General features: G+C 41.1%; 1 protein-coding gene across 2 annotated transcripts in view; it reads left to right on the top strand.

Annotated features, from left to right (window-relative positions):
* NR3C2 (nuclear receptor subfamily 3, group C, member 2) overlaps positions 1-26,650 on the top strand; it is a 213,564-nt gene that overhangs the window by 160,928 nt on the left and 25,986 nt on the right. Inside the window, exons 4-5 of one of the 2 annotated variants that reach the window (XM_010576127.1) lie at positions 13,282-13,620; positions 14,029-14,173. In XM_010576127.1, the coding sequence (XP_010574429.1) occupies positions 13,282-13,620; positions 14,029-14,173 (484 nt within the window). The remainder of the gene's footprint in view (positions 1-13,281; positions 13,621-14,028; positions 14,174-26,650) is intronic. The other variant, XM_010576136.1, reaches the window with a different exon arrangement.

Below are 26,650 nucleotides of genomic sequence, written 5' to 3'. Positions count from 1 at the left end.
ATGAAAGCACGCCTGTGTCTCCTGTTCCTCTTTCCAGAGCTGCTGGTTATCGCCAGAGCCCTTCTGAAACCTCCTGCTGTGGTCTGTGGTGGTGCGTTTCCATTACTCACTTCCCCATCGCTGTGAGAAGCTGTAGGAGCAGGAGGAACTTGTCCTTTTTAGTTTCCGCTGAGCCATTGCTTCAGAGAGTTTCCACCTGAGTAAGAGGGCGTGAATATTTAACTTCTAATGCCTGACACAACCTTGGCCAAAGTATGGTGGGCTCACTATGCTGAATAGTGTTTTTTGTTAAAACCCTCATTAGTTGCCTGCAAGTTTGCTGTGGAGCAATCTGGAAGAGCCTGGAGTAGCGCAATGAGAGTGATCAGCAGTCTTTAAAACTTGACTGGTGGGGACAGATTGAATTATTTGCCAAAAAGAAAAGGCTAGCGGGAAAGCTGAAGAGAGGCGCAACAAGTGTTGCTTTAGCAACAAGTGTTGGTAAAGAGAAAAAGGAGATGTTCTGCTTTCTGTGTCTGTGAGAAGCAGGACAAGAAGTAATGAGCAGCAAGGAAGGTGCAAGTGAGGAAATGGAAAAGTATCTGTTTCTGTAAGGCCAGGGAAGCACTAAGTAGATGGTCTGGGGAAGATGTGGAGTCTGTCATTGGGCATCTTAAAGATCAGGTAAGACAACCATTTTTCAGAAGTGATGAGGGTACAGTTGGCTCTGGTCTGAGCAAGAGGATGGATTGTGCAACTGTCCCAGGTCTCTTCCAGACTGTGATTAACGTTAGGTAAGTGGAGTTAAGCTAGATAATTTGTGCGCAAATAAAAAAAACAATGCGAAAATGTTACTTCTGTGTACAAAAAGACTTTTTAAATTTTGACATCACTGATCTTCACTGAATGAGCTATTCTGTATCTCTGTCCTCTATGTGACAGTAAGTTTTGAAGAAGCAGTGATGCTAAGACTATGCAAGTCATGTGCTCTTTCTTCTGACATTGTGTTGCTTTTTTGATTGTCTGCTACTTTGACGCTTAACAGGCTTTAAATTGATTCTAGAGCTGTGGTTTACTCCAGTAATGTCACAAGGAAAATTTATTCAGTCACAGATTGTGCCTTAGCATGTGAATCTGTTGTTCTTTCCATTTGTCCTCTCATATGTACTTTGCTTCAGAATTACCTAAGTAACTTGTATTTTGTTTTGAATCTTGTTTGCTGCTTTTCCCCCCCACCAATTCCCAAGTGCATGCCTTTCCATTTTTAGTATCTGTGTTTTGCTAAAATAAGAGTGAGACGTGGTAAGGATACCTGGCTCAAAAAGCAGACTTTGGAGTTTGATGTTAGTAGAAGGAACAATCCACAGCAGGTTATGAAGGAAACGTTGGAACACATTTAAACCTTAGAAATACACAACAGGCAAAAAGGCGGTATTTAACAAAAAGGAAGGCAAGATGAAGGCACCGGTTGAAGCGTTCCTGAGCGACCCAGTATCACACATTTTCCTGCAAATTGGTGCTGGTGATTTGTGTACTTTTGTGGTTCTCTGCCATCAGTTTTCCCATTTCCTCCAGTGCTGTAACGTTTTAGTAACGGAAATCATCTTCCCCGCAGAAGGTGCAAGAGGGGGAAGACTGTAGAATCTGAGCTTGCAAGACCAGGCTACCCCGAAGGGACAGTAAGGGAATTTGTCAGTAGGGAATAGAGAAGATACTGATGTGGGGCAACTCTCCTGCCCTCAAAACCATGCAGTTGTCATACTGGAAAGAAAATGCTAAGGAAACTTACATGTGGCTTCTTGGTCTATCTGCACATGGACCAGGCACATTCAGGCATGTCATTTAGAAATCTTCTAGAGAGGCATGTGTCAATTTTAGTCATTACTGGCATTTCATACACAACTTCTTCAACTTCAGGAGAATTTAGAAATGTGCCACGCTGTCAGTCGCAAAGAGATACTTGGTTTCATGATTCAGATCATACATGTGGGTAATATCGCAGAGTTGCATTTTCCCTGGAAAGGTGGTTAATATCACATACAGGGTGTTTCGCTAACGTTCAGCGTGATTTATTAAAGCAGGAGATTAACATGATTATATATTTGGGTTTTTTTTAATGACTAATCATGAACTGGATGGTGAAAAATATGGCTGAGACAACTGCAGAAGATAAACAGCCAGCTTGTATTTCACAGATAGCGTTGCTGTGCTGGGAAGCAGAGTAGGTGATTTCTAGAAGATGAGGGACAGACCAGCAGCATTGAATGTATTTAGAAATAAGATCATTTGAGAGAAATCTGAGTTGATAAAAACTGCAGATATGGAAGTCATACAGGTGAGGAGATGAATCTCAAAATTTTTGTTACTTGGGAAGAATACAAGTGGGGATGTGGTGCGTTATGACATAACCAGAAAGACAACAAAGTGCAGCACTTACCAAGCTGAATTCCAGTAATAGCAGTGCAAGAACAAAAATGAGGCGTTTAAAGCATGGCACACTCTTTAGCATGGAGTGGAAGCATCAGCACTCAAGATTCGGGATGAGAGGTGCTATGGCAGAGTTTGCTTATTGACGCTTTTGAAAAAACTCTGAAAAGCTGGTTGAGTACCTGTGTCTCTAATGTAAATACAAAGAGGAAATTTCACACGCCGTAAATGTCTACAGGACTGCATCGGGGCAATCAAGGTAGCTTAGTGTTATGATCAGGATGAAGGGCACATAAATCATGAACAGACTTAGCATTGGGTATCAACCCAAATAAAAGCAAGAGAGAAGACTTGGATGAGGAACGCCTGCAGAAGGTTGGACGGGAATGGGTGTCTTGGGAGGAAGGTTGTCGCTTGGCACAAGGCAGAGACCAGTGATCATAGCCAAGAGCATTCAGTCTGGTACAGTGGAAGATTTCAAAATCTGTTCTGCAAAGTTTCCCTAACTTTGTTTTTAACCAAAGTATTACTGATGCTAGCAGTTCAAGCTACTGATGTTTCATTACTGCAGGTGTCTTAGAGTTGTAGGTGACAAATACTGGAACTGTAGCTGACCTAATGGTCACATTCATTGTTGGTATTTTACTGCTAGTCTTTGAATCTATTTGATGAATAGTCAAAACTACTGATGCATTTAGTAGACAACGCTTAGCTCAAAAATCATTGAATTTGCCATACTTTTGAAGAATGAATAAATAATCAGTAAAATATGAGTTTTGGGACCATCTGAAGAGGACTGATTGAGATTGGCTTTCATCAACATTATAATTTTCTTTTGTAAGCTGTTTTAAAGCTTTGTTTATTGGATGATTTAAATATTTAGTAAATACATTTCTTTTGAAATTAATGAAGAAGTACAAGAGGCAGTTTTATATACCAAAAATGTTAGCTGTGAGACTGTATTATGTCAGTTTGGGATTTTATATGAAATATATGTGGGGGAAATTTTCATACTTTAGCCATTTCTCATTAAAAAGGTTTATCAAAACCAGCTTGATTTGATTTTAACAGGAAACCACTAATTGGCATTTGGTAAAAGTTGTTCCCACACGGGGAGGAGTACCCCTATGAAACTGTTATTTTTCAATTAATTATCACTTTGAGGATTGCTGAGAAACAAGCAAATGTGTTAGACATTTTCCCTGACAACCTAAATATTCCTGTAAAATGCACTTTGGAACTCAGCTTTCTTTTGTCACTTTTGTCCTCTATCTCTTCACAAATGTGTAGCCTGAAGCTTGGCATGGCTAAAAAAGGGATTAATTCCCTCTGTCTTACCCAAACCTTCCCCAGTGCCTTCCCTTCTTGACTGCTGTGGACATCACTGTCCCGTTCATCAGGCGAGTAAGTAACCTGAGCTTCATTACTGAGCGAGATCTCAAAATATGCAAGATTTGATCTGGGCTTTCACCTTAGTTTTTCTGAGGCAACTGTGATGGCTTCTGTGCCGTCTTTGCAAGGCTGCTTCTTCTATCGGTGCAACAAAGGCCATCCCTGCAAGCAGATCTCTGTGGCTATGGATACACGTTCCTGAATCCTGCATGCAAAAGCCAGCGCACAGCAGAGGAACCCTGTCTGTTCCATGAGATGTGTGCAAGCGCTGTCATGAGGTGCCACCTCCCAGTAGGTGTATTTCACTGCTCAATGTCTCTAGCCATAAGTATAATCAGGAGGAAATGCAGAATTATCATTACAATGTGATAAGATTTCTCATTAAGTGGTGTGTAATTACTTGAAATAGCATTCTGCAAAAGTAGCTGTGAGTGGTTTGCTGTTGCACTGGAAGGGCATCTGAAGTAGGGTCCTGTTGAGGGTCAGTTCTTGGTCTACAATTTTGCTAATTACTTGCATAACAACATAGAGAATAAATACGTAAATCTACAGATTTGGAAATTCTCCTCTGGCCAGAATCAGAATTCAAAAGCATCTTCAGTTTGAGTGTCTGAAACCAACACGATGGCTTTTTCAGTAAAGTGCAGAGGGTTATGTCGAGAAGTGCAAGTTGAGGTGTGCAGGAACGAAATACCCGAGAGCAGCTGTTTAGAGACTGCAGTGAAGAAAGAGGCATGGTTGCATGATGCTTGTATGTTTAAATTTAGAGTCAGCGATGTAAAATTGTTGTAAAAACAGGCAAGTCTTGTTTGATACTGAAGTATTATTCTGTTCTCGTCAGAGCTGGCAAGTGTGTGCCTGATGATTGTGTCTGGTTTTCAGCACTGCTGGTCAGGGTGGTGGGGATGGGGCAACCTTATGAAATTGTCACCTATGTTCCTGTGCCAGTTGGTAGGATTAGCGGTACCTGTGTCCTTCCTGCTGGACACGTCTCTCATCTCTTCTTGAAGATCTCCAGTGTAGAAGTCTCTGCTGTGTCCGTTAATAACCTGTTCCAGTTTTTCACAGACCCTTACATTTAGAAAGGTTTCCTTAACATCTAAACTGAATCTTCCTTTCTGAAATTTCATATCATGTGCCTGAAGAAAGGTGTATACAGACTACAGACCGCCCAAGGAAGAACAAGGATAATAAGAAGCTTAGAAAAAAAACATAAATCTGTAAGGAAGAGTTGAAGAAACTCAATTTATTTTAGTGTAGAAGAGAGAAACATATTAAGAAGGCCATGATACCAGTCTTTCAATACAAAAAGTGTTGTAAAAGAGGGGACAGGAATTATAAGTTGTTCTTTATGGCCACTGGGGGAATGATGAAGAGAAATCAACTTTACTGCAGAAAAAATGATGTGATATCAGAGATGTTGGGGAAAACTGAGTGCATAGATGTTGGAGGAAGATGGGGGATATTGCGGAATTCCCTTTATTGGAGATTAATAACATACTGGTTTGGGCAAAGTATAGTTGATCCTGCTCAAAGCAAGAGGATAAACTGCTTCACTCGTATTGTTTCTGTGCTTTACAATGCTGTACTGGAGCAGCATTGCACTGCATTGTATATTAGAATCTGTTCCAAACAGAACAAAATGCAAACACTTCTGAAATTATTGTATAAGTAAGCAAAGTAATAAGCAGGAAATATTTACGTAGTTACAGTCAGTTTTATCAGTAGTTTAAATCCAACTAGAAAAAAGAACCAAAATATGTTTAAATGAACACAATGAAAATAGTGTACAGTTACGTAGATTAAAATGTGTGTTAGAAGCTCTTTCTTTCATCTGTGCTGTACCTCTCTTTTTGGTATACTGAATGTGAACCAAGAACAAGAATTACATTTATGGATGTGCCTGGATCTTTGCAGGGCTGACCGAAGGCAAATAAAATGTGACATACCCATAGATCAGACTTCATGCAGGTTTATTCCTTGTCTTTAAGCTGTCCAATCCTGTCACATTGAAGTGTTACTTATTAATTACTAAGCAGTTGTGAATGATGTTGGCAATGCCAAACTATGTCATTATTTCAGTTATGCCTACCATTTCATTCTACTGAATTCAGTCATTGTCTTTGAGCTTATTCTCCAATAAAAGCTTGCTTCTGCTGGTGGAGGATAAGAAATGAGGAAATTTTCATTGTGTTGTTAATTAAGCTATACTGATTCCTCAGGCTCATGGCAAGTGCTACTGTTTTCTATCACTTTCTATCTACTCTGTGTCACAGCTGTCAGAAACAGATTTTAAAATTTATTTTGCTATGTGGAGGCAGGACCTTTATTTTCTTCCTCACCACCTGCAGTCTTCCTTTCTTTGTATATTCAGACAAACGACTTGGTCTCTTCAGCATATCCCAAATGCCACTGCAGAAATCACCCTTGAAAGGCCACTGCTTTGCAAGAGCAAAGTCTTCTTGGTAGTGTGTCTTAAATGACAAAGTAATCTTTATCTCTCCTTTTAAGTCCCTGTACAACTTGTCCCTGCCTCAGTAGTTGCTTTTCATTTCCTTTCTCCCCTTGGTCTGTCCAGTCAAACCAGTGACTCATCCACTTGTCCGCGTGTCTCCTGGATTTGTACCTGGCCCTTCCTCTTACGCATGGGACAACACTTCGGGTCACATTTAGAGGTTCTTCATCTACCACAGCTCTACCTGAAAAGTAGTGGTTTGCTTCCCAAAGAGGGTAGTTGGTTTATGGAAGCTTTAGGGTCCTGTCTTCATTGTCCCCTTCTTTGTTTCCTGAAGAATAAAGGGTGCATGCCTGAATGCACTTTGTAGAGCAAATGGGATGATGCTGTAAGATCTCGTTTGCATTACTGCTTTTCACTTTATTCCATGCATTTGCGTGCATATGTGTGTGTATATATATAAAAAGTCTGTATTATTATCTAGAAATTTCTCAGCAAAATCTCATACCCATTGTGCTAGACACTTAAGTGAAAAAATGTCTGTACCAAGATAGCTCAAAATTTTCATATATGTCAAGATACAACAGATTTGGGGGAAGGGAAACACTATTTGTGGTAGCAGTAAAATAGCTAATGAGAACAGATGTCAGCTCACTGAAGTAAGTGAAGCAAAGGCACCAGGCAAACATGATGAAAAGATTCAGAGGAGGAAAAAGTGGCATTTTGATGGAACATTTATCTATACAAAGGTGTAAGCAAGCAACAAAGTGTGTATGCTTGGTGAGGGCTCCGAGGAGAGTCTACCGAAAGGCTGTTAGGGCTGCCGCAAGGGGAGAATATGAAGCTTGATCCTTTGGTGACTGGTGCAGCAAGGTGCTGTAGGCTGCTTTTGGGGAGGAGAGGCAGGCAGCAGTGGAGGGGTGTGCAGGAAAGCCGTCAAGCATTTGGTGTGGGGTGGAAGGGAGAAAGCTGACGGCTGCTGAGGTTGGGAAGGAGGTGGTCGTTGCAGCTCAGATGCAGGGCTCGAGCAGTGAGGTTGGGACATGGATGGAGGAGCTCAAGTATTTGAAATGCAGGTGTACACTGGCGTTGCGTACAGAGCCGGCACAGTTAAAGGTGGTTGGAGTATGTTTTGCAGCATATTGTCAACTCTCAGACTGCCTAGATCACTGGTAGTACTGTACATACTTTAGAATAATCCCAAATTATACCTTGTGTGAAGTGCATATCATGATTCCCCCCCCCCTCTGTTTTTTACATGTATTTTCTCAAATCGCCACTTTCTCTTCTTCTCCTTTACCTCTTTTTTAAACCTCCGTTGCTTTCTGTGTTCTGTGCTGTGTCCATTTCGGTTTCCCCTTTCCTTCTGCTGATGTTCTCTGCTTTACACTAGAGGTACCACATGTTATTATAATGTGCTTTTGATATCACTTACTGATTCAAGTATGTTCTGCAACATGGATAGAATAAAGATCTGATGGGTCAGGATCAGTTTGGTCCTGGCTCTGGCAGAGCTTTACATACGTGATAAATAAAGCTCTTAGTCATCTGTATCATGTCTTTAGCTATGCAGATAATAACTGGGTTTTGATAGGCAGCAAGACAGGCACCGAATATCCTATTTTTTTAAAAAATCTGATTACAGGGGCTTATCATTGGAAGTCTTGTAATTCACTCTACATAGAACTATGGGTAATTTTCTAAACTTCAGATTTCGCTTTAGAGCACTGGATGTCAGCATGAATTTGCAGAGCATTTTAGATTGTTCATTTCCTAAATTTCAACACTGGTACAATTCTGCGAACAAGATATTACTCTGTTATAAAACTGCTGAGTTAAATCATAATATTTATGGGTTTTTTTATCACTATTGATAGCATTTTGTTCTTTGGCATTTTTTGATCCCATTTTTTTAACAATAATGCTGATGAAAATTTTTAATTTTGAGCCTATGAAAAATAGTTATCAGTTATCAGATGTGTGGCTGTGTGGAGTCCATAACTTAAGTTGTGTATATTCCCTGGGGACAAAGGGAGCATGGATTAGCCCCCTCTAGACCCAACTTGTATAGCATGTGTAAGTTTACTATGGTATTTTTAAAAAAGGCGTGTAGTAGCTTAACTGTCTCCTAACTACCCTAAACCCTCAAACTTAACCTTTAAAAATGGGGAATTCCATAGATTTGTAGCTGATGTTCACATTAATTTGTATTCAGAAAACAATTTACAATAGAGTCACGTCCAGTTAATGTCCTGTTACTTGACCTAGAGTGGCATTCACTGTTGCAGATGACCAGAAGCCTCTTCAGTGTTTTACACATGGCACGAAAACTCCTGATCCTGAAATTGCAGGGCCTCCCTGTTTCAGCTTTGTGACAGGAGCCTTACAGATGAAGGGTCAATACTAAGGAATCGGTTGTCCAAATCCAAATTCATGCCAGTCTCCTGCCAATAGCTGTTTTCAAATGATTATGTCCCATCTTTTTGCTAGATCATAAGGCTGAGGCTGTAGTAAGGGTGGAAAGATATTAATTTGCCTTACAGTCTTAACAGTGCTCAAGACTTTGCTAAACCGGTTTTAATATGGCATCTCAGCTTTCCTCAATGCCTCTGCAGCAATAGCATCGTCCCTTTCTAGCCAGGTGGGACTGGCATTGAGGGTGTTAAACAACCAAGCTGGTGTTTGCGAGCTGCTCTCCTCTTCCAAGCACGTGGAACAACGTGTGGCTTTGCAAAATTTGCAGGCTTTTCTTTGAACATGTTGGATACAGGCCTGCTCAAATTAAATCAAATTAAAAGGTAAAAGTAAAACTTTGCCTGTTGGTTCCAGAGGAACAGGGACTGCTATTTGTGGTCCGACTTGTAGCTTATTTATTCCTCTGTTATACTGTAATTTATTGTTAGAGCTACAGAGGAGGTCTGTTGGACATGCCTTTTTAAATTCCAACTTTACGTGACTTTCCAGTTGCATCACGTTCTTTTTCATTATTTTTATTGCAATGTACAACGTCTTCTAAAATACTTATTCAACAAAAGTCATGTCAGAAATCTGAGGTGTTAACCTCAGGTATATCTGCAGTGGTTCTTTCACTACTGTTTGTTTTTCTTCAACTATTACTCTATCTCAGATGATTTAACAATACAAGGATTATAATAAAATATCCTGGCTGCAATAACGCTTAACAGGAGGGGCAAGAATTCCTGCCATTGGAGAGAATATGCAGTCACTGCCTGTACAGCCATTTGGATGAAGTCTTGTCCTAACCCCAGATAGGCTTCAGACTTCAGCTTTGCCACGTGAAACGCCCCATGCATGCCCCATCCCCTGTCGGAATGGAGAGCCTATGACTCCTTGAACATTTCCACGTGGCGGTCCTGATGAGCATGGCTTTTACCCACCAATTCAGAGGTGGCTTTGTCGTTTCTATAGTTGGTATTGGAGTTTGAGAGCAAATGCGAAAAACAGCTTCAAAAGACCGACTTGGAGTATGTACTGCTCAGAGTTTGTATTTAATCTTTAGTTGTTGGTTTCTGTGGGAGTTACCAAACCAGTTGAGCTACAGCACTGGCGTGAAGCCAAATGAAAAATACAGTTTTCTTCACTGTAAACATGACTGTCAAGCAGTAATGTTTTTCTCAGCTTTATTTTAAAGGCATTATAATGGAAGAAAATGAAACTAAAACACGTTTTTATGCCAGTATTATACAGGGAAGATTGTTGTTTCTTTTTTCTTTTAATGAAAAACTCTTAAAGAATAGAACATACAAAATTATGTATTAATAAATACGTAATCAGTTATCTGTGTTGCTAGATACTTGATGGAGTTGGTAAACCAATACATTTCTTACTCTGGTGTGCTTATGGTGAGAATGCATTTTTTTTGCCTTTGCAAACATGAAAGATATGTAAAGTTCTTTATTTTTAGTCCTGTTTTGATAACAGAAAAAAAAATAGTGCCTGATAAAACTTCATAATAACAGCAAACACTAATCCCCATCCACTCCTTCAGGCTTATTTTTAAACTCTCTTTTCCTTGGCCAGTAGCTCTGTTAACTCATCATCAGGTATTCTGCTGAACTTGGCCATCCTTGCTTTGCTTTGGGGATTTACTTTGTTGAAAAATGTGTAAGTTCAGCTTTGCTGCTCTAAGATAAATGCAAACCATATTTAATGCTCACAGTGATTTCACCAGGACATCGTCATGGAGGTGCGACTGCACCAAATGGGGAACAACAGCATTTCCCCTTACTTTTCAGAATTAAATTTATCAGAGTTATCTGCTTTGCCTGTAACTCCCTCTATTTTATTTTGCAGATTGAGTAAAAAGCTTGTCTAACAAAATGCCTGATCAGCTGCTGCTTTGTAAAATGGCTTTTTGGGTACTAGGAATGGAAATTGCATCTTGAAGAACAGATGTCAGCATCCGTGTAACTTGATGCACTGGAGGATGAAAAATCCTTCAGTTGTGCTTTGTTGTTTGAATGAGCTTTTTTTAAGAGTTTTGTAATAGAAAAGTAAGAAGTAGGGTTGGAAGGGACTTTTCTAAGGGTCGTCTTGTCTGTCCTGTCTCTTGAGACAGAATCAGTTGCAGTGAAACCTTTCCTGACAGATACTTGTCTCACCTCTTCCTTATAACTTCAAATGACAGCAGTTCCTGTGTTTCCCTATGTAATCTGTGCTAATGCTTCAGGTAATTAAGAAGTTTTTGTTAAGTATATGTGCATAGTTGAACAACAGATTTTTAAACTAAATTTTATTAGGACTGGCACATTTTTATTTGCATATCTAATCCTTTTATTAAAAAATTCAACCCGCCTCACTTGGTCTGGATGTTGGCAGGCATAAAGAAATTAAGAAAATTGTTGAAAGCAGACGTACGTGCTGTAGGTGAATTAATGAAATGATGTCCAGCTCTCTGAAGGAAAAGTGATGAAAGTTACACAAAGATCTCTGAAGTTCTCTGTAGAGCAACACTGATGCTGAAATCAGCCAGGAAGATCCAACTGCTGTTCCGATTTTGCACTTACTGCTCGGTGCAGTACATGCTGCAGTAGTAATGAATTGTATTCAGGTTTTGAAAATGGTAGTCAAGGAGCAGCTGTTTGAGCACCTTCAAGATCTTGCGTATGAGTGGTAACACCGCTGTTTTCTATAGCAATGATGTCCCATGTTTACCCTAACAAATAAGCTTTTCTTTTGGATCTTGGGATGAGCCAGCTCCTCAGAGTTCAAGGTACTGTCCCAGCAAGGAAGTGTTGAAAACAACAGGCTATTGTTGCACTTGGGCGTGCATTGTCCTGGACCCTGGGCGTCTGTATCCTGCCTCGCAGGCACTACGAGCTGAGTCGCAGCCGCTGGCTCTGGGCAGGCAGCCCCAGTTTCAAGGAAACGGTAAAACACGAATGGCTGCTGTTTGCCAGCGATGGTCTCAGGGCAACAGCAGCTCTACTGTTGAGGAGGGTTTTCTAAAAACATCGGGTTTGAGGAGTTTGTAGAAGAGTAATGAGGTAGTTCTGTGGATCTTTGTGGGGAGATTTCTGCAGCATAATAAGAGGAGTAGGAAGAAGCGCATAGAGCAAGCTTTGAAGATTTCCAAGGAGGCAGTAGCATGGCGTGCTGAGCTGGAATGGAAGTGAACATTTTGATAATGGAGAAGAGAGGAGGGGTGGGTGGAAGTTGGCCACAAAGGATCCTGAAACTGCAGAAAAGACACTATATTTATGGAAAAATAAGGAGGGGAATTGGTGACAGGGGAAGACACTCGAGGAGATAGGCTCGGGACAGGGCATGGACAAAGAAGGGTGTTTGCAGTAGTATTCTAAGCAGGAGTGAGATAGACTTGTATTTACTGATGCCAATAAAAGGGATGTTGCAATAATCGAGACGGGAAGATAAAAAGTCCAGACAAGGGTTTTAGCTGTGTACAGATAGGTAAGAAAGACTATATATATTTGAGAGAAGTTACTCTGAAAGAGCTGTGAACATTTAAATTTAGTTCATCATTTATTGATGTTAAAGATTATTTTACTTATGTTTTCCTATCACAAAAAGGGGAGTGATCAGCTTTTGGTTTGTTTTTGTGTGCGTGTTTAACTTAGTTGTCTTGCTTTTTATTTCCCATTCTTTCCTCATGCTACAAGATTATTTTGCTGGGGCAGGAGCAGGGCTTTCTGCCTGCTTACATATCTGTGCTTCACATGGCAAAGTTGGGAAGACAACCCACAGAGAATGGCTGGCATCTCTGCAAAGAGCGGAAGCACACTAGCTTTGCTGTCTTCTAAGAATACTTAGTAAAGTAGGGAGGGTAGCATTAAAGAAAAAAAGAAAAGGAAAAGAAAAGGGAAGGTAAATCATTAGAGGAATGTTGATAGCAGTGAGAAAGGTGTAACACAAGGCTCAGTGTTTTTTCTTTAACGGGGTAAATATTTTGAGCATTATTTCAAAACTACTCAAGAGATGGGGATGAAGCTCTTACGGAAGTATCAAAGCAGCAAAAGCAAAGGAATTTGACTAGCTTAGGCTGTTCAAAATGGATTCACTGCATTTCAAGTTTAGGTGCAGCCAGGGTGGGCACTAGTACTCAAAAGCTTGGGAGGGCTCCGGGTCTGCTAATTTTAGGCATTGCCAAGGAAATGTCTTTTGATGACCAAATGCAATGGAGAACCCGAATTGCAGACTTGTTAGGTGATAAGCGATTAATTTAAGCTACAAAACAATTAAACTTCTGAAATGTTTAATCTGCACCAACCACAGTAACTAGGATGTTTTATGCATGTCTGTATGGAGACAGATACTGGACGTTCTGTCACTTCCAAAAACATCCAGTAAAGCAATGAAAATGAGCTTATATGTGTCTTTTGGTCCTTTTTCCAGTGTAACAGTGCTGCAGGCAGTGAGCTATTTCCTAAGGTCCTGCACTTGTTTCACTTCAGAACTTTGAGATGATACTTCTGCTTCCATTTTCTCTAAAGCTGGGGTTACACTGGCTTTCTGTACTGACTTGGTTCTTGTGCTGCTCATCTTCACAGCCCGGAAGTCCAAAAAGTTGGGGAAATTGAAAGGGATGCACGAGGAGCAGCCACAGCAGCGGCAGCAGCCACCACCCCAGAGCCCCGAGGAAGGGACGACGTACATCGCGCCCTTGAACGAGCCCTCTGTAAACACAGCACTTGTCCCCCACATGTCTGCTATCTCACCAGCACTTACTCCCTCTCCTGTTAAGATCCTTGAAAACATTGAACCAGAGATCGTGTATGCAGGATACGACAGTTCGAAGCCAGACACAGCAGAGTACCTGCTTTCCACCTTAAACCGCCTGGCCGGCAAGCAGATGATACAGGTGGTGAAGTGGGCAAAGATACTTCCAGGTAAGACCTCAACGTATTTGGTGGCATTTCTCTTTACTGTTTCTTCTAGCTTAATGAACTATTTGCTTGAAAAATTGCATCTTTAATCTGTGGGCCGTGTTGAAAACCCTCACAGGGGGGTGTGAGGTGAACATCTGAGAGAAGATTGTTGGGGTTTTTCATTTATGTAATGTTTGTGATCAATATTTAAAAAGCTTTCATTTTGAATAATAGCCTCCTAAGAAGAAAACATGTTTTGTCACTGGAATGAAAAATTACGGGTTTTGTTTTTTCGGAAGTATGTTTTGTGGGAGTGCTGCTCTTGTTCATTAATACTAGAAAAATAATGAGCAATGTATTCAGTGCTGGTTTCACCAGTGCTTCTAAAGCCCAGTGTAGTTTATGGGTATTTTCTGGTTTGATCTCTAGGATTTAGAAACTTGCCTCTCGAGGACCAAATTACTTTAATTCAGTATTCATGGATGTGTCTGTCATCGTTTGCCTTGAGTTGGAGATCGTACAAACATACAAACAGCCAGTTCCTCTATTTTGCTCCAGACCTGATCTTCGATGAGTAAGTATTCCTTAATGGTCCTTTTCAGTACAGCCTGGAAGGATTACTCTGTCTTTATTTGGTTTTCAGGCATACCTGCAGTCTAAGAAAATTTCAGCTAATTCCAGCTTAAAAAGTAGCTTTAATTTTTTTTTTTTCAGTGACTCAGTTTTCAATTGGTGAAGCTTTGATACTGCCATCCGCTTCTCCTTATGTATGTAGATGTGTTCTTAAACTAGGACTATCCTGCTGGCTTGAAATATGACTGATACACAATCAAGATTTATAGAAAAAAACATTTTTTGGTATCTACTGGAGCTTGGAAAAATATCTAACTTCTAGGAAATGTGAATGTTTAAATTGCCACGTTTTTCAGAGCAGTCATATAATGGTGCTTTTGTTAACAATATACAGCTGTTCAATGTGTTTTCTTGACAGTCTTAATTACCCTTCTTTGCAACCATGAAAGAAGCCAAAATGTTTTTTCAGTAATGAAACATAACTTATTTTATGATACATTCAGACAAAAAGAAGGATCAACCAAGGAACCATTCCTTCTGAGTATGTGTGTTCCTTCATATTTTAAGTTTGTGGTTTAGTGCTTTGCTTTTGATGAGTATAATTTAATTTCTGTTCCATTCGCCTAGTGTTTATTCCAAGACAGTAATGTCAAAATTTAAGTGAACACACAGGCAAACTGGGGTCACATCATGTGCTTATCCCAGAAGGTGTTGTGTTTTTTGGTGGTTTTTTTTCCTAGAGGTAAGAATGAGACATAATCAGTAGGACACGTGTGCTCTTGAAGGAAAAATAAAGAGGAAAAGAATGAACAAAAAGTAACTTGCCGCTCAATCTCCTGAAGCGTTATGAACTGTTTTTCTTAGACAAGATGCTTTTTCGCTGTCCATCTTAATAGCCTTTCTTGGATTTAGGAATTCCTAAATAATTAGTGTATTTGAGATTGGTCCCAAAGCAGTGAGCAGTATCAAAGGAGGATCATTTGGTTTGGGTTGGGGGGGGTGGTGGTTTTGGTGGTTTTGGGGTTTTTTTTTTTTAGGGGAGGAACTGGTGATTCACTGCATGTGGTTGAGAATGTAGTGTCAGCCATTTTCCTTGTTGAAAGCACCTCCACTGCGGCTTGTACATTAGAGAACCATCACAGAAAAAGTATCTGTAGCTAAAGCTAAGTGAAAATGTGAACTTCAACGAGTTTAGTTCTCCTGGGGAAAAGTAGACTAAAAGTTCAGACACAGAAGCAGCTTCTTCTCATCTGAAGAAAGTTAGTGTGGGGGGTCAAAATTTATTGGACAGAGAAATCAATCCTGCTTGCAAATAAAAGTGCATGTGCATTGCTAGCACTCTTGATACTGCAGGTAGAAGTAGCTTCCAGCAGTCGAGATCAATTGTGAGTTTTATGCTGCAAGCCTTGAATGTAGGCACCTGCAGAACTATACTGAGGTTGAGGTTGGGATCCAGTCAGGAAAAGGAGTGCAATGTCATGGAGTGCAAAACAAAAACATCCAAAACCGTATATCTATGTAAGATAGCCGTCTGGTCTTCTACATATTTAACAATGTACTCATTGCAGAGCTACCAAAGGTAGCAGAAGGCAGGTGTTTCTAAAGAGAAGAAAATTAATTATCAGAAGCTGTGTTGAGCTGTGAGATATGGGACAGGGCCTTTCGAAGAAGCTAATCGGGGCAAGAAATTTCCTTGGAGGTAAAAGGGTGGCAGTTCGGTGCTTACTCCAGAATGGTAATGAACACATCTCTGGAACGAGAGGGTTTTTCTCACTTCGCTCATGTTTCATATTCTGTGGGAATTGTGGGAGACATTAGTTCAAGTTTCTCATGTTGCTGCTCAGGGTAGTAGTTTTGAGACTGCATTTGGAGTCCTTGAGTTTTGGGCTCCCTGGCACAGGGTAGTTGTTGAGAAACTGCAGAGAGCCCCATGGAGGTTGGGCAAGGTGGTCGGGGGCTGCCTGGGACAGCGGGGGAGCTGGGCTTGTGGAGCCAGGAGAAGACCATGCTGGGTGCAGTGGGGATTTAATTGCAGCCTTCAGCTTCCTGATGAGTTGTTGTAGAAAAGATGGAGTCAGACTCTTCATGGAGGTGCCAAGCGGAAGGATGAGAGCCTGCGATCACAAGTCTGGGACAGCAAACTGCCTCCTGGACAGCAGGAGAAGAAATTCATAATGAGATGGTGAAATAGCAGAGCAGGTGCCCAGAGAGACCCTGGAGTCTTTGTCTTTGAAGATGTCCAAGCCTTGACTGGGCAAAGCCCCGAGCACCCTGCTCCAACTTTGACACTAGCCCTGCTGCAAGCAGAGGGTTGGACTTGAGACCTCCAGAGGTCCCTCCCAAACTAAATTATTTTGTGATGCCAAGTTCAAGAGATGCAGTGCTTTTCTGAATTTTGACATAAGGTCAGAGGTGAATTACTGGAATTGCACAAGTCAGCCAATACAGTTCAGCATAGAAAGCATTCAGATAAGCACAAAATATAATATATATTCCTGCTTGTGAAAATACACTGCTTTGAAGCTTTGCTCTGCAATTGCTGAAGGCTGGTCTTACCTTTACTTTTTGAGTACCATGAACTTGGAAATGTGGTTTGTAGTTATAAACACGGGCCTTCGTTTCTGTGCCGCGAGGTTTATCAGACCTCCCTAAGGTTCACTTGGTGCAACTTTTTGAGTGTTGTACTGCCCTTGGCATTTTAGGACATGTATTAGTTGATGCAGGATGAAAGAGAGATGCTTTAAAATTACTTTTCCTTTTAGTGGCTTGAGAGAGTTTTATGTTCCTGTTATCACCTGGCCAAGATTTTCTTGGTATTTCTTCATATTTTGTCTGGAGAGGTCATTTCCCGTCTCTATGCAAGAAGTAATTAGGAAGGTCCCTGGCCAGTAGCATGCACTCGGTGCCCCAAAGGGTTCAGCATTTTCTTCAATGAACAGTTAAAAAAGAGTGAAAGTAGAGGTTGGCATTAGCAGAATTATGTTGCTTTGTTTTACGTTAAACGAATTTTCCGTTTACTCTTAACTACTGTGAATAAAAGGAAGTCGTAATGTTTCTGGAAGGCCATGATATATGATCTTGTTTTCTTTCTTATTCTGAAGGCCTGTAAACAAGGCAAGTAACAAATGAGGATCTGTGTTGTTAATAGCTGTTAAATGTACCTTTGATTGTATAAATACAGTGCAAAATGCCTCCCTACTAATAAGTGGTTTGATTTCCTGTTAGGCTTATGGAAGACTGGAAATATTTGTCCGCCTTCATTTAGTCATGTTACATATCCAATTAAGTGTACTGTTTGTCTTTATGGATCGTGCGTATATTTTCCATTGCTTTAATTGGGCTTAAGTAAATGTGAAGATGTGAACTGAGGGATAAGAAAATGGCCGCTCACCCTGTTACAGAAATGCCTAAAAACAGCCTGAAAAGAGGCATAAAATAGACCAATGTATTTTATCGTGTGTGTGTGTGTAAGTTACGGGGGGGGGGGGGCAATCCATTTCTTTTGTAGCATTGTAGTTGTAATCAAAACTAATATTCTATATATATAGCTTTAGTTTTCCACAGTAAATCTTTAAAAGACTGTCATATATGTGACACCACATAATTCCTATTGCAGGTAAACACTCTTAAAGGGTGACTGTTGCATATGTAATAACACTCAAAAGATGTTGCAATAATGGTCTTAAGGCTGCAAGCTCAAATCTGAGAAGTTAACAAAATTCCAAAATTAAGGTCGTCTGTGAAATCATAGTTTGAGCCCTTTGGGTACGTGCTTTGAAGACTTTATCCATAACCAAACCTTTAAATTATCCCGTAATATTTTTCCCGTGTGACTCCTTCCTTTTTGTATTGATGAGGTTGGATGAGTTGTAGGGATGATACAGGATTATGTAGTGGGAGACTGTTGGATTTTTGCTTCATTTGTTGCCAGCGAGGAAGCCCTACCTTGAATGGATCTAGGGATTTGGGAGAACAGAGAGATATTAATGGGGAAGATTTTCTTAAGACACAGTAAAAGACTATCCCTGATTCAAGACCTAAGCTCTGAGACGTTTCAGGTTCCTACTGCAAAGTAACAGAAATCCCACAGAAAAAAATGGCTGTTGTTTATTTAACTCAAGAGAGGGAGAAAATTTCTCTTTAAGACTTAACCAAAGACTTCAGCTGAAATTTTCTAATCTAATTCAACCTGAGGCAGGCATATGCATGGACAGTTTAAGTCCAGAGCATTAAATGAGTAAAATTATACACAATTGAAAGCAGGAAACTGAGTGGTGCTGCTTGGAACGGGCGCAAGAACAAAGCAAGGGATGTAGCAAAATACAGTGGTTTTTAACGCTAGCTTATTTTCAGGGATTCTGTCTGAAGCTATGCGTAATGTACTGTTTGCTACAGGGAACAGCCTAAACCGTGATTTTTAAGATGTGGTCTTGGTAGGTAAGGAAGTTGGTTTCAAATTCCTTTGGTCTCTCCCTTACTGGATGAATTAATCATTGAACTAATAGCTAAAAAGTCTCTTCCTCTGGCTGTGTCCTTTTGAAGGAAAAGTCCCCAACGTTTTTGAAAAGAGACAGCCTGACAGTTTAGGTCCTAGAAGAAATCTGATTATCTGAATCTTTCAATAGTAGGAGTTTATGTGTTCGCAGTGCAGAAGTCAGATGCCTAAATCCCAGAGGAATGCAAGGGATGCTCCTTCTTGCTTACATTTCTGTGACGGGCTTGGGCAGTTGCTGTCCCACTGGCTAGTGGTGGCAACTTCCCAGGTGTCTGCTTCCGCCCATACATTAAGTCAGGGCATCGCCTGGCAACCTTTCAGAGGCTCAGGAAGGGATAAAAAGCATTTACGAGTGCAGCGCTGCCAACAGAAACCCGGCAGGAACCAAGACGTGGTGCGGCAGGGATCCTTACTCCCCCAACGTGGGAAACCAGCAGGAGCAGTGGGACGTGGGCTGCCTTCAGGGCCACAGCTTGTGCTCCCGGCACGTATCCCCCTTGCAGCTGGAGGCCAGAAACGGCATCCCTCATGGCAACCTGCCCTGCTTATCCATCCCTTCCCCTAAGGAAGAGGGATGGTGGCTTTTCATCTCTCCATAGGGCAAAAACCCAGCTGATGATTTTTGATATTAGTCAGCAATGCCAAGCCGCGCATCCTCTTTGGCATGTGTTGGTTTCTGCTGGCGTAAAGAAACCAGAGGACCAGCCCGATGCTGGAGTTGCCCTGCAGGTCTCCATTTTTCTTTTGATTGTAGGTTTTAACACAGTCTCTTTGTAGACTTCTAAATCCTTGGGGGACTTTTGAAGAAGAGACTCAAATTCCAAAATTATTCACAATTATAGGAAATTAACCCAAATTATCTTATTTATCATTTCAGCCTTACCTAGCTGTAAAATAGCAATGATGTGGGATACTGAAAGAGTTCAGTAATGCTGAGACACTGTGTTGAGACACTTTAGTACATTGAAGTACAGCATCAATATTTCAACAGTATTTTCCAAATGCACCAAATGACTAATGTGCTATGTGTTTTCCTCCTCCTTTGATTTTTCTTGGTTTGTCATCTGCAGCATAAAGAATAAATCACAGGTGCATAAGTGTGCAGGTTCTGAATTTCCTGGCCGTTGTACTTTCTTCTAACTGTCATTGGGTTTTTGCAGAGATTTTTGCCCTAGTCAAGGGCTTGAAGGTTTGCCTGATAAAAACAGCACTAGGCATTGCACGAGGTACCCAAAATTATTGAAGTGAACTTGAAAAACCGAGTCTAAAATCTGGGGCTGGTTTTCACACACATTTGGATCAGTGATGTCTTTTTCCCATCTCTGAAATTACTGTATTGCATCATATGCAGTTCAATCCTTACAGTGAAAAGGTTTCTGTAGAGGCTGCAGTTTATTGACTATTATATACAAAACATTAAGAGCAGAATATACTGATTGACGTATTGGTGCTTTTGACTGGTAAGGTGAAGTTTCAGGCTGCGGATTGTGAACTAAGACGTGGCTGTCCTTTCATTATTGCCCTTTCGGGCAATTGTGACACTACTGGCCACTTTTCTAGTTTGTACTGCAGTATGGATGGCTTTTTCATTATAAAATTCAATCATCTACTCCAGATGTTCTTGAATAACCCAATAATACTATGTATGTAATGTAGTTTAACAAACTAACAAAGATTACTACAAATTAATATAAATCCTTCATTTAAGTGCAAGATCTAACTTTCAGTTAAATAAAAATGTGGTATTTCGAGGATCTTTCATGCTATGCCTTTGGTAATTGCCCCAAGTGTGAAGTTTTAAAAGCAGACAGAGATTTATATTAACAATAGAGGAAAAAGAGAATACATTTTTCAAACGAGAAGGTTGATGTAGAGCAAATGAGGTAGAGAGAGGTGGAAGAACAGCTTCAGTACATGGGGATTTCTGTGAAGTTTCTGTGCTAATGTTGTCATGGGATGTGAATGGGCAAAGGATTTTGTAACTGAGGAAAGTCGTAAAATTAAGAATTAAGATGTAGCTCGGCTGAATAGCTAAGATTTTATTTAAAATCTGCATTTATTAATTATGTGTATTTTATTAGTAAATAGCGTGTTCATTGTCTTTTCATTATGTTCCTAATATCCTCTCGTAATACACTTGTGGAAGCTGGGACCATTAGGATGTGGAGTTGTGTAACGCAGTGCAAGGATGCAGCTGCCTCTCTGTGCCCTTTTGGTGCTGAAGCCTGCACGAGGCCTATAAGTCTTTCTGGTATTCTGATTTCTATGGTAACAGCAGGAAGATAAATGTAACAAAATAAGCTCAATATTCAAGAACAGCAGATTTTTTTTTTTAACCTTGTGTACCTTGGGGAGGGATGATTACTTAAACCCCACCTGGAGGACTGTGTTCAGCTCTGGGGCCCCCAACATAAGAAGGACATGGACCTGCTGGAGCGAGTCCAGAGGAGGGCCATGAAGACGATCGGGGGCTGGAGCACCTCCTCTGTGAACACAGGCTGAGAGAGTTGGGGTTGTTCAGCCTGGAGAAGAGAAGGGTCTGGGGAGACCTTATAGCAGCCTTCCAGTACCTAGAGGGGGCCTACAAGAAAGCCGGAGAGTGACTTTTTACAGGGCATGTAGTGATAGAACAAGGGGTAACGGCTTTAAACTGAAAGAGGGTAGATTTAGATTAGATATTAGGAAGAAGTTCTTCACTGTGAGGGCGGTGAGGCACTGGAACAGGTTGCCCGGAGAGGTTGTGGATGCCCCATCCCTGGGAGTGTTCAGGGCCAGGGTGGGATGGGGCTTTGAGCAACCTGGTCTAGTGGAAGGTGTCCCTGCCCGTGGCAGGGGGGTTGGAACGAGATGATCTTTACGGTCCCTTCCAACCCAAATCATTCTATGATTCTATGATCATCTTTCAGTGGTGATAAAGCCAATAAGTAACTTCTATTGTTTGAAAGATTACTTTTCCCCATTTACATTTTGCAGGATGATGTCTGTTAACCCTTTTGGTTTCTTTTGCAATCTGTTAATACTGTAGTGTCTAAATTTAGGTACATTTTTGTAATCTCTTTCATCTGGCAGTCTCCAAATCCCTCATCTTTAATTAGTATTGCCGCAATGATTGTTGATAAGAGTTGTCAATGTTCGTTCTTCACGAATAAATTGTGCGTGATATCACTCATCTTATTAAAAGGTTGGCAAGCACTCCTTGATATTCCTCCCTGCGTGGTTTTTGCTTGCATATATTATTTCGAAGCGTACTGCATTCATACGATCTAAACTGTCAGTGCAATGAGAAGTGGATATCTTTATCAGTAAATTTTTTATATAAGTTGTTACTGTTGTTTACTTTTTCATAAAGTGCAGCTCAGTTCCCATCCAGAGAAGTATGTGAAAGGATTATGTTACATACCCACCCCAAAATAGTGCAGACACAGAAGGAAGTTTTGAAGAACTACTGTCGTACCTGTACATAATAGATGTAATACGCTTCAGCTAGATTTTCCAAGTCTTATTTTGCTTTTTCTTTGTAAACAGGTCAATGGTTGGGCAAAGCAATATATTCAACTCCTTCGCATAAATTTCTAAAGGCTCTGCCTTTGAATGCCTTTATTTCTAAACACTTCTTAAATTTCTAGGGTGTTTTATTTAAAACTGTGAAACTGTAAAGGAAAACAGGCCATAAAGTAGTTCTAAGGAGATCCGTAAGAACGTGAAAACTGTCAGAAGAGAGGTCCATCTAGTACAGCTTCTCATCCTTTAAACTGGCCAGTTGCAAAGAAAGCGTAAGATCAGGACAAGGGTAAAATGATACTTCTTCATTTGCCCGTTCCAGCAGTCAGTGATTTAGGTACTTTCTGCATGGGAGATTGCATTCGGACAATTGTGCTTAATAACCCTTCTGTATCTTTCTTCTGTGAATTTGCCTAGTACCTTTTTGAATACATTTATAATCTTGACATCTAAAATGTTCTGTGGCAGTCGCTTCTGCAATTTAATTATGCATATTTGTTTGTTGGAGATGTTTCTAAAGCAGGTAGTCGATAATTTAATGGAGTGCCACTTCATTCTTGTGTTTGTAGTAATAGTAGATATATTCCTTTTCATCCTGTGTATGCCATTTATCACTTAGAGATCTCCAGCAAGTCCCATCGTTTTTTCTATGAGCTGAAGAATCAGCTAGTCAATTTAATCTCCCCTTGTATTTCAGTTGTTTACTACCCCAGCCATCCTTATCTCCTCCCTTAGTGCTTGCTAGCTTGTTGTATTAATTTTGGGAGGAGACCAGCCTGACACGCTGTGTTCAGAGCTCAGTGGATTCATACAGTAGCAAAATTATGATTTCTGTCTTGCTCTTGACTCTTCTTCTCTTTCCCTTTGCTTTTTTTGACCATTAGTAAACACTGAGCAAGCATTTTCAAAAGACAGAATCCCCAGAAACCTGTTCCAAGTTACACTTAGGTCCCTTTATTGTGTGATGTTTGTTAATTTAGAGACAGTTATTTTGTATGTATGGGTGGAAGATGATTATAATGTCTGCATTGTCTTGCAATTAGTGATTTTCACCTTCTATTTTGTCAGCCAGCCACACGGTTTTGTGAGATTTTTCAGCTCTTTTTCACAGGCAGCTCTTGATTTCATTGTCTGGAGTCATCAGCAAGCTCTGCCACTTCGTAGGTCTGATTTTTTTCAGATGATGTATGAGTACAGTTTTCAGCCCAGGCCCCAGTGCAGAGCTCTGTGAGACTTCCCTGGTAACCTCCATTACTTGTGAGAGATGTCCATTTATTATTACCCTTGGTCTCCTATTTTTAAGCTGCTAATAATCCATGAAGAGCACTCCTCCTTATCCCTAAGCTCTCTTTAAGAGCTTTCAGGAGATCGTTCTAACAGCTTTAAAATCCAACTTGGCCATGATTGCACCCCCGCATACCTCCTGATGCAAAGTGCAGTGTGCAGGAGGTCCTAGCCCAGTAATTACCCATGCTGGCACGCTGACAGACAGTATTGCAGCCCATACCCAAGCTGCATGCCCCAGTTTCCTTTGTGTGGAAACCAGGGCAGAGGAGAGGAGGAGGAGGAGGAGGAGAGGGTTGGTGTTTGCTTAGGTTTCACCCCATATGGCCATGGGATGCAGCTAGACCCGGCATGTGCAAAGCATTTCCGTCGTACAGACACTGCCTGTATCAACCAGAACATCCTCGTGCTATCGTCAGAGAGCTCTTACAGATTTGTGAGACGTGACCTCTCTTTGCCAAAGCTGCACTTTCTTCCCTTATAGCATATTTATTTATCTATTAATGTTCCTCTTTCAATCTCTTTGCTAGATACAGAAACGAGACTTACTAGCCTCTGGTGTCTTGAGTGCTCCCTCCCCACTCCCAGACCCATTTTAAGAAATCAGTCACGTTTGTCACCTTCCACGCCTTTTATAAGGGCAATTTAAGCAATAAGCTGCACAGCACAGTTAGTAGTTCGGCAGTTCCATATTTGAGTTACTTTACAGCTCATGGATGGATGCCATCTGGTCTTGGTGATTTATTACTATTCATTTTACTGTATTTTTTTTCTTTCTAAACCCTCTTCTACTCACACTTTAATCTGAAACTAGTTCTCACACTTGCTTACTGAGAAGGGAGACTCTGGTGCAGAGCCTTCCTGGACTCCTTTATGGAGAGCACTGATGCAAAGATTTTATTTAACTTTTCTGGTATGGCCTGATCTTTCTCAAACACTTCTTTTTCATCTTGATCATCTGTTGGCCCAGTGGATGTTCTGGCAGGTTTCCAGCTTGTGATGTTTGAAAGGGTTTGACTGTTAGTTTTTATGACTTTAGCATGAAGACTTGCCCAGTGATTTTACATTTAACTTGGCATAATTATGCTCCCTTAGTACGGTCTCAGCATGACTTTGGGACACCACAAGTCTTTTGGGAGGGTCTCTTCACTTCTCTCGAGGTCCTTGGCAGGAAGGGCTAGGATAGAGAAGAGGTCTGTTCCTTTCAAGTGTCTGTCTGAACGTGGTGCTGCTTTAATCTTTCTGCACATCAATGAGCTGTTTGGTGGCATCTCCAAATGCCTTTCACATGCATAGTACTTCCTTTCACTGCTTCTCCTATAGAGTTAAATATTAATCTTCCCTATTAAAAGAAAAATTAGGAAGTAGTTTCTCTAAACTGGTATGAGAGGAAGAATGCCTCGGTCAACTTCCAGAAAATGCCAGGCTTTGCATGACAGCGTGAGCAAAGTCTTGATTCTGAGGCATTGTTGGCACAAGAGGAGAATTGCTGCTGCATGTGGAATATAGCAGTAGTTTTGCTGATGAACCACTGCAAGTGACAGTGAGCCCTGCCATAATGGATATATAAAATGATATCTAATGGGCACCTTTTCTAGCTGGTGCTACCTTTCTCTGTTGAACTTTAAAAGAGTATCTATTGTCGTGTGTACATTATCATCATTAATTATTGAATATGGTATTGAAAAAGCATTTTGGTAAAGGCATAATTATGTATTTTCTCATTTAAACTGTGATTTGTCTCTTTTGGAATGCAAATGCACACCAAAAGAGAGTATTTGGTATCAGCATTCTGCTAACTGCATGATTAACTGTTAATTCCAGCAGATATTTGGGGGTTTTTGCTATTGATGTGCTTGGGATTTTAGGGTTACATAACTGGGTGATTATTAAGTTGGATTTTAGCACAAGTTCTCTGTTACCAGTTGGGAGCTGAAACTCTCCTTGGCAATCATTATCCACAAGCTGTTGCCAGGTCCTTTGTTGATAGGCATACAACAGGAGGACACTTAGCTGAAACTTTAAAGCAGCTCTAAATTTCTTAGTTACCTGGGATTGTATTCTCTAGGATCACCAGGAGGACTTTCTTGGGAGAAAACTGATTTTCAGAATTGGCCCCTTTAAGTTCAGTGTAAAAATTGCCAAGTTTGTATGCCTGGGTGGGTAAAGCCCACAAAATACCATCTATGCCTGTAGATCTGTTTTAATGTGAAATGACCTTCCTTGTCTGATTATCGGTGTTCAGCATTGGTGGACCTCAGTCTAACCCCTGTTTTGTCCTGGGTTTGGCAGCTTCTTCTGCCAAGGTCATTGCTGTAATGCCAGTGCTCCCAGCTACGCACCCCTCAGTCTGCAGCATCCCAGTCACCTGGAGAGAAGCTTGTGGGGTTAAATGTTTTACTTTGACAACGGTGGGATCACACGTTCTTGTGGCAGGGTTGGTGGGGGGAGATAATTTCTGAAGTATTTCTCTTTCAGCAACTTGTAGAGCAGGAGTCTTTTTTGCATGCTGTGCTTCCTTGCAGGGAGCAGCTTTCTCCTGTTGCATGTCAGATTCCTGCAGGAACACAGCAGCAGGAGGCTGCTGCAGGACGATCTCACCATAAAACCTCCTTATTTTCAAAGTAGAAGGTAGTGCCAAGGCCTTGCTACTGTGTCAGATTAATAGGACACAGAGTTTTTTTCTCCCCACCTTCTAGGCAGAACGAAGAAATGCTGACTGGCAGTAGTGGCTAAAGTCAGGTAGGACAGGTCAGAGAGATTTGTGGGCAGCAGGAAGAGCTGAGGTGACATTTGGTGGCAGGTCTTGCAGCTTTGCTTTCAGACATGAGTGCTGGCACCTGCCTGCCCCTGTATGAAGGAGCACGTACATGGGCAACAGCTGCATCAGGCAGTTCAGTGGTATCAGCCAAAATGGCCCGGGAATGTAGGAGTATGCTGAAAACCCAGACTGTCGCTGGGGGCTGAGGCAATGACACTTTGGTTTTGGTTTGGTTTGGCTTGTTTTTTTTCCCTGAGCCTGGTACGAGGACAGTGTTTTCCAGCAGCACGATAGAGCAGGCAGCCAGGGGCTGCGATGTTGTAACCTGGCTGAGATCCACCATTGCTTGTGTAGCAGGGTGGCAGGCACCATTGCTTGTGTAGCAGGCAGCAGGGTGGTCATCTGAGGCTGTCACCTTTATGCTACCTCTAGGCTAA

This window comes from Haliaeetus leucocephalus, unplaced genomic scaffold, assembly GCF_000737465.1.
Source record: "Haliaeetus leucocephalus isolate CR32 unplaced genomic scaffold, Haliaeetus_leucocephalus-4.0 Scaffold21, whole genome shotgun sequence".
Taxonomy (NCBI): Eukaryota; Metazoa; Chordata; class Aves; order Accipitriformes; family Accipitridae; genus Haliaeetus; species Haliaeetus leucocephalus.
This window is presented reverse-complemented; position numbering and strand designations above follow the sequence as displayed.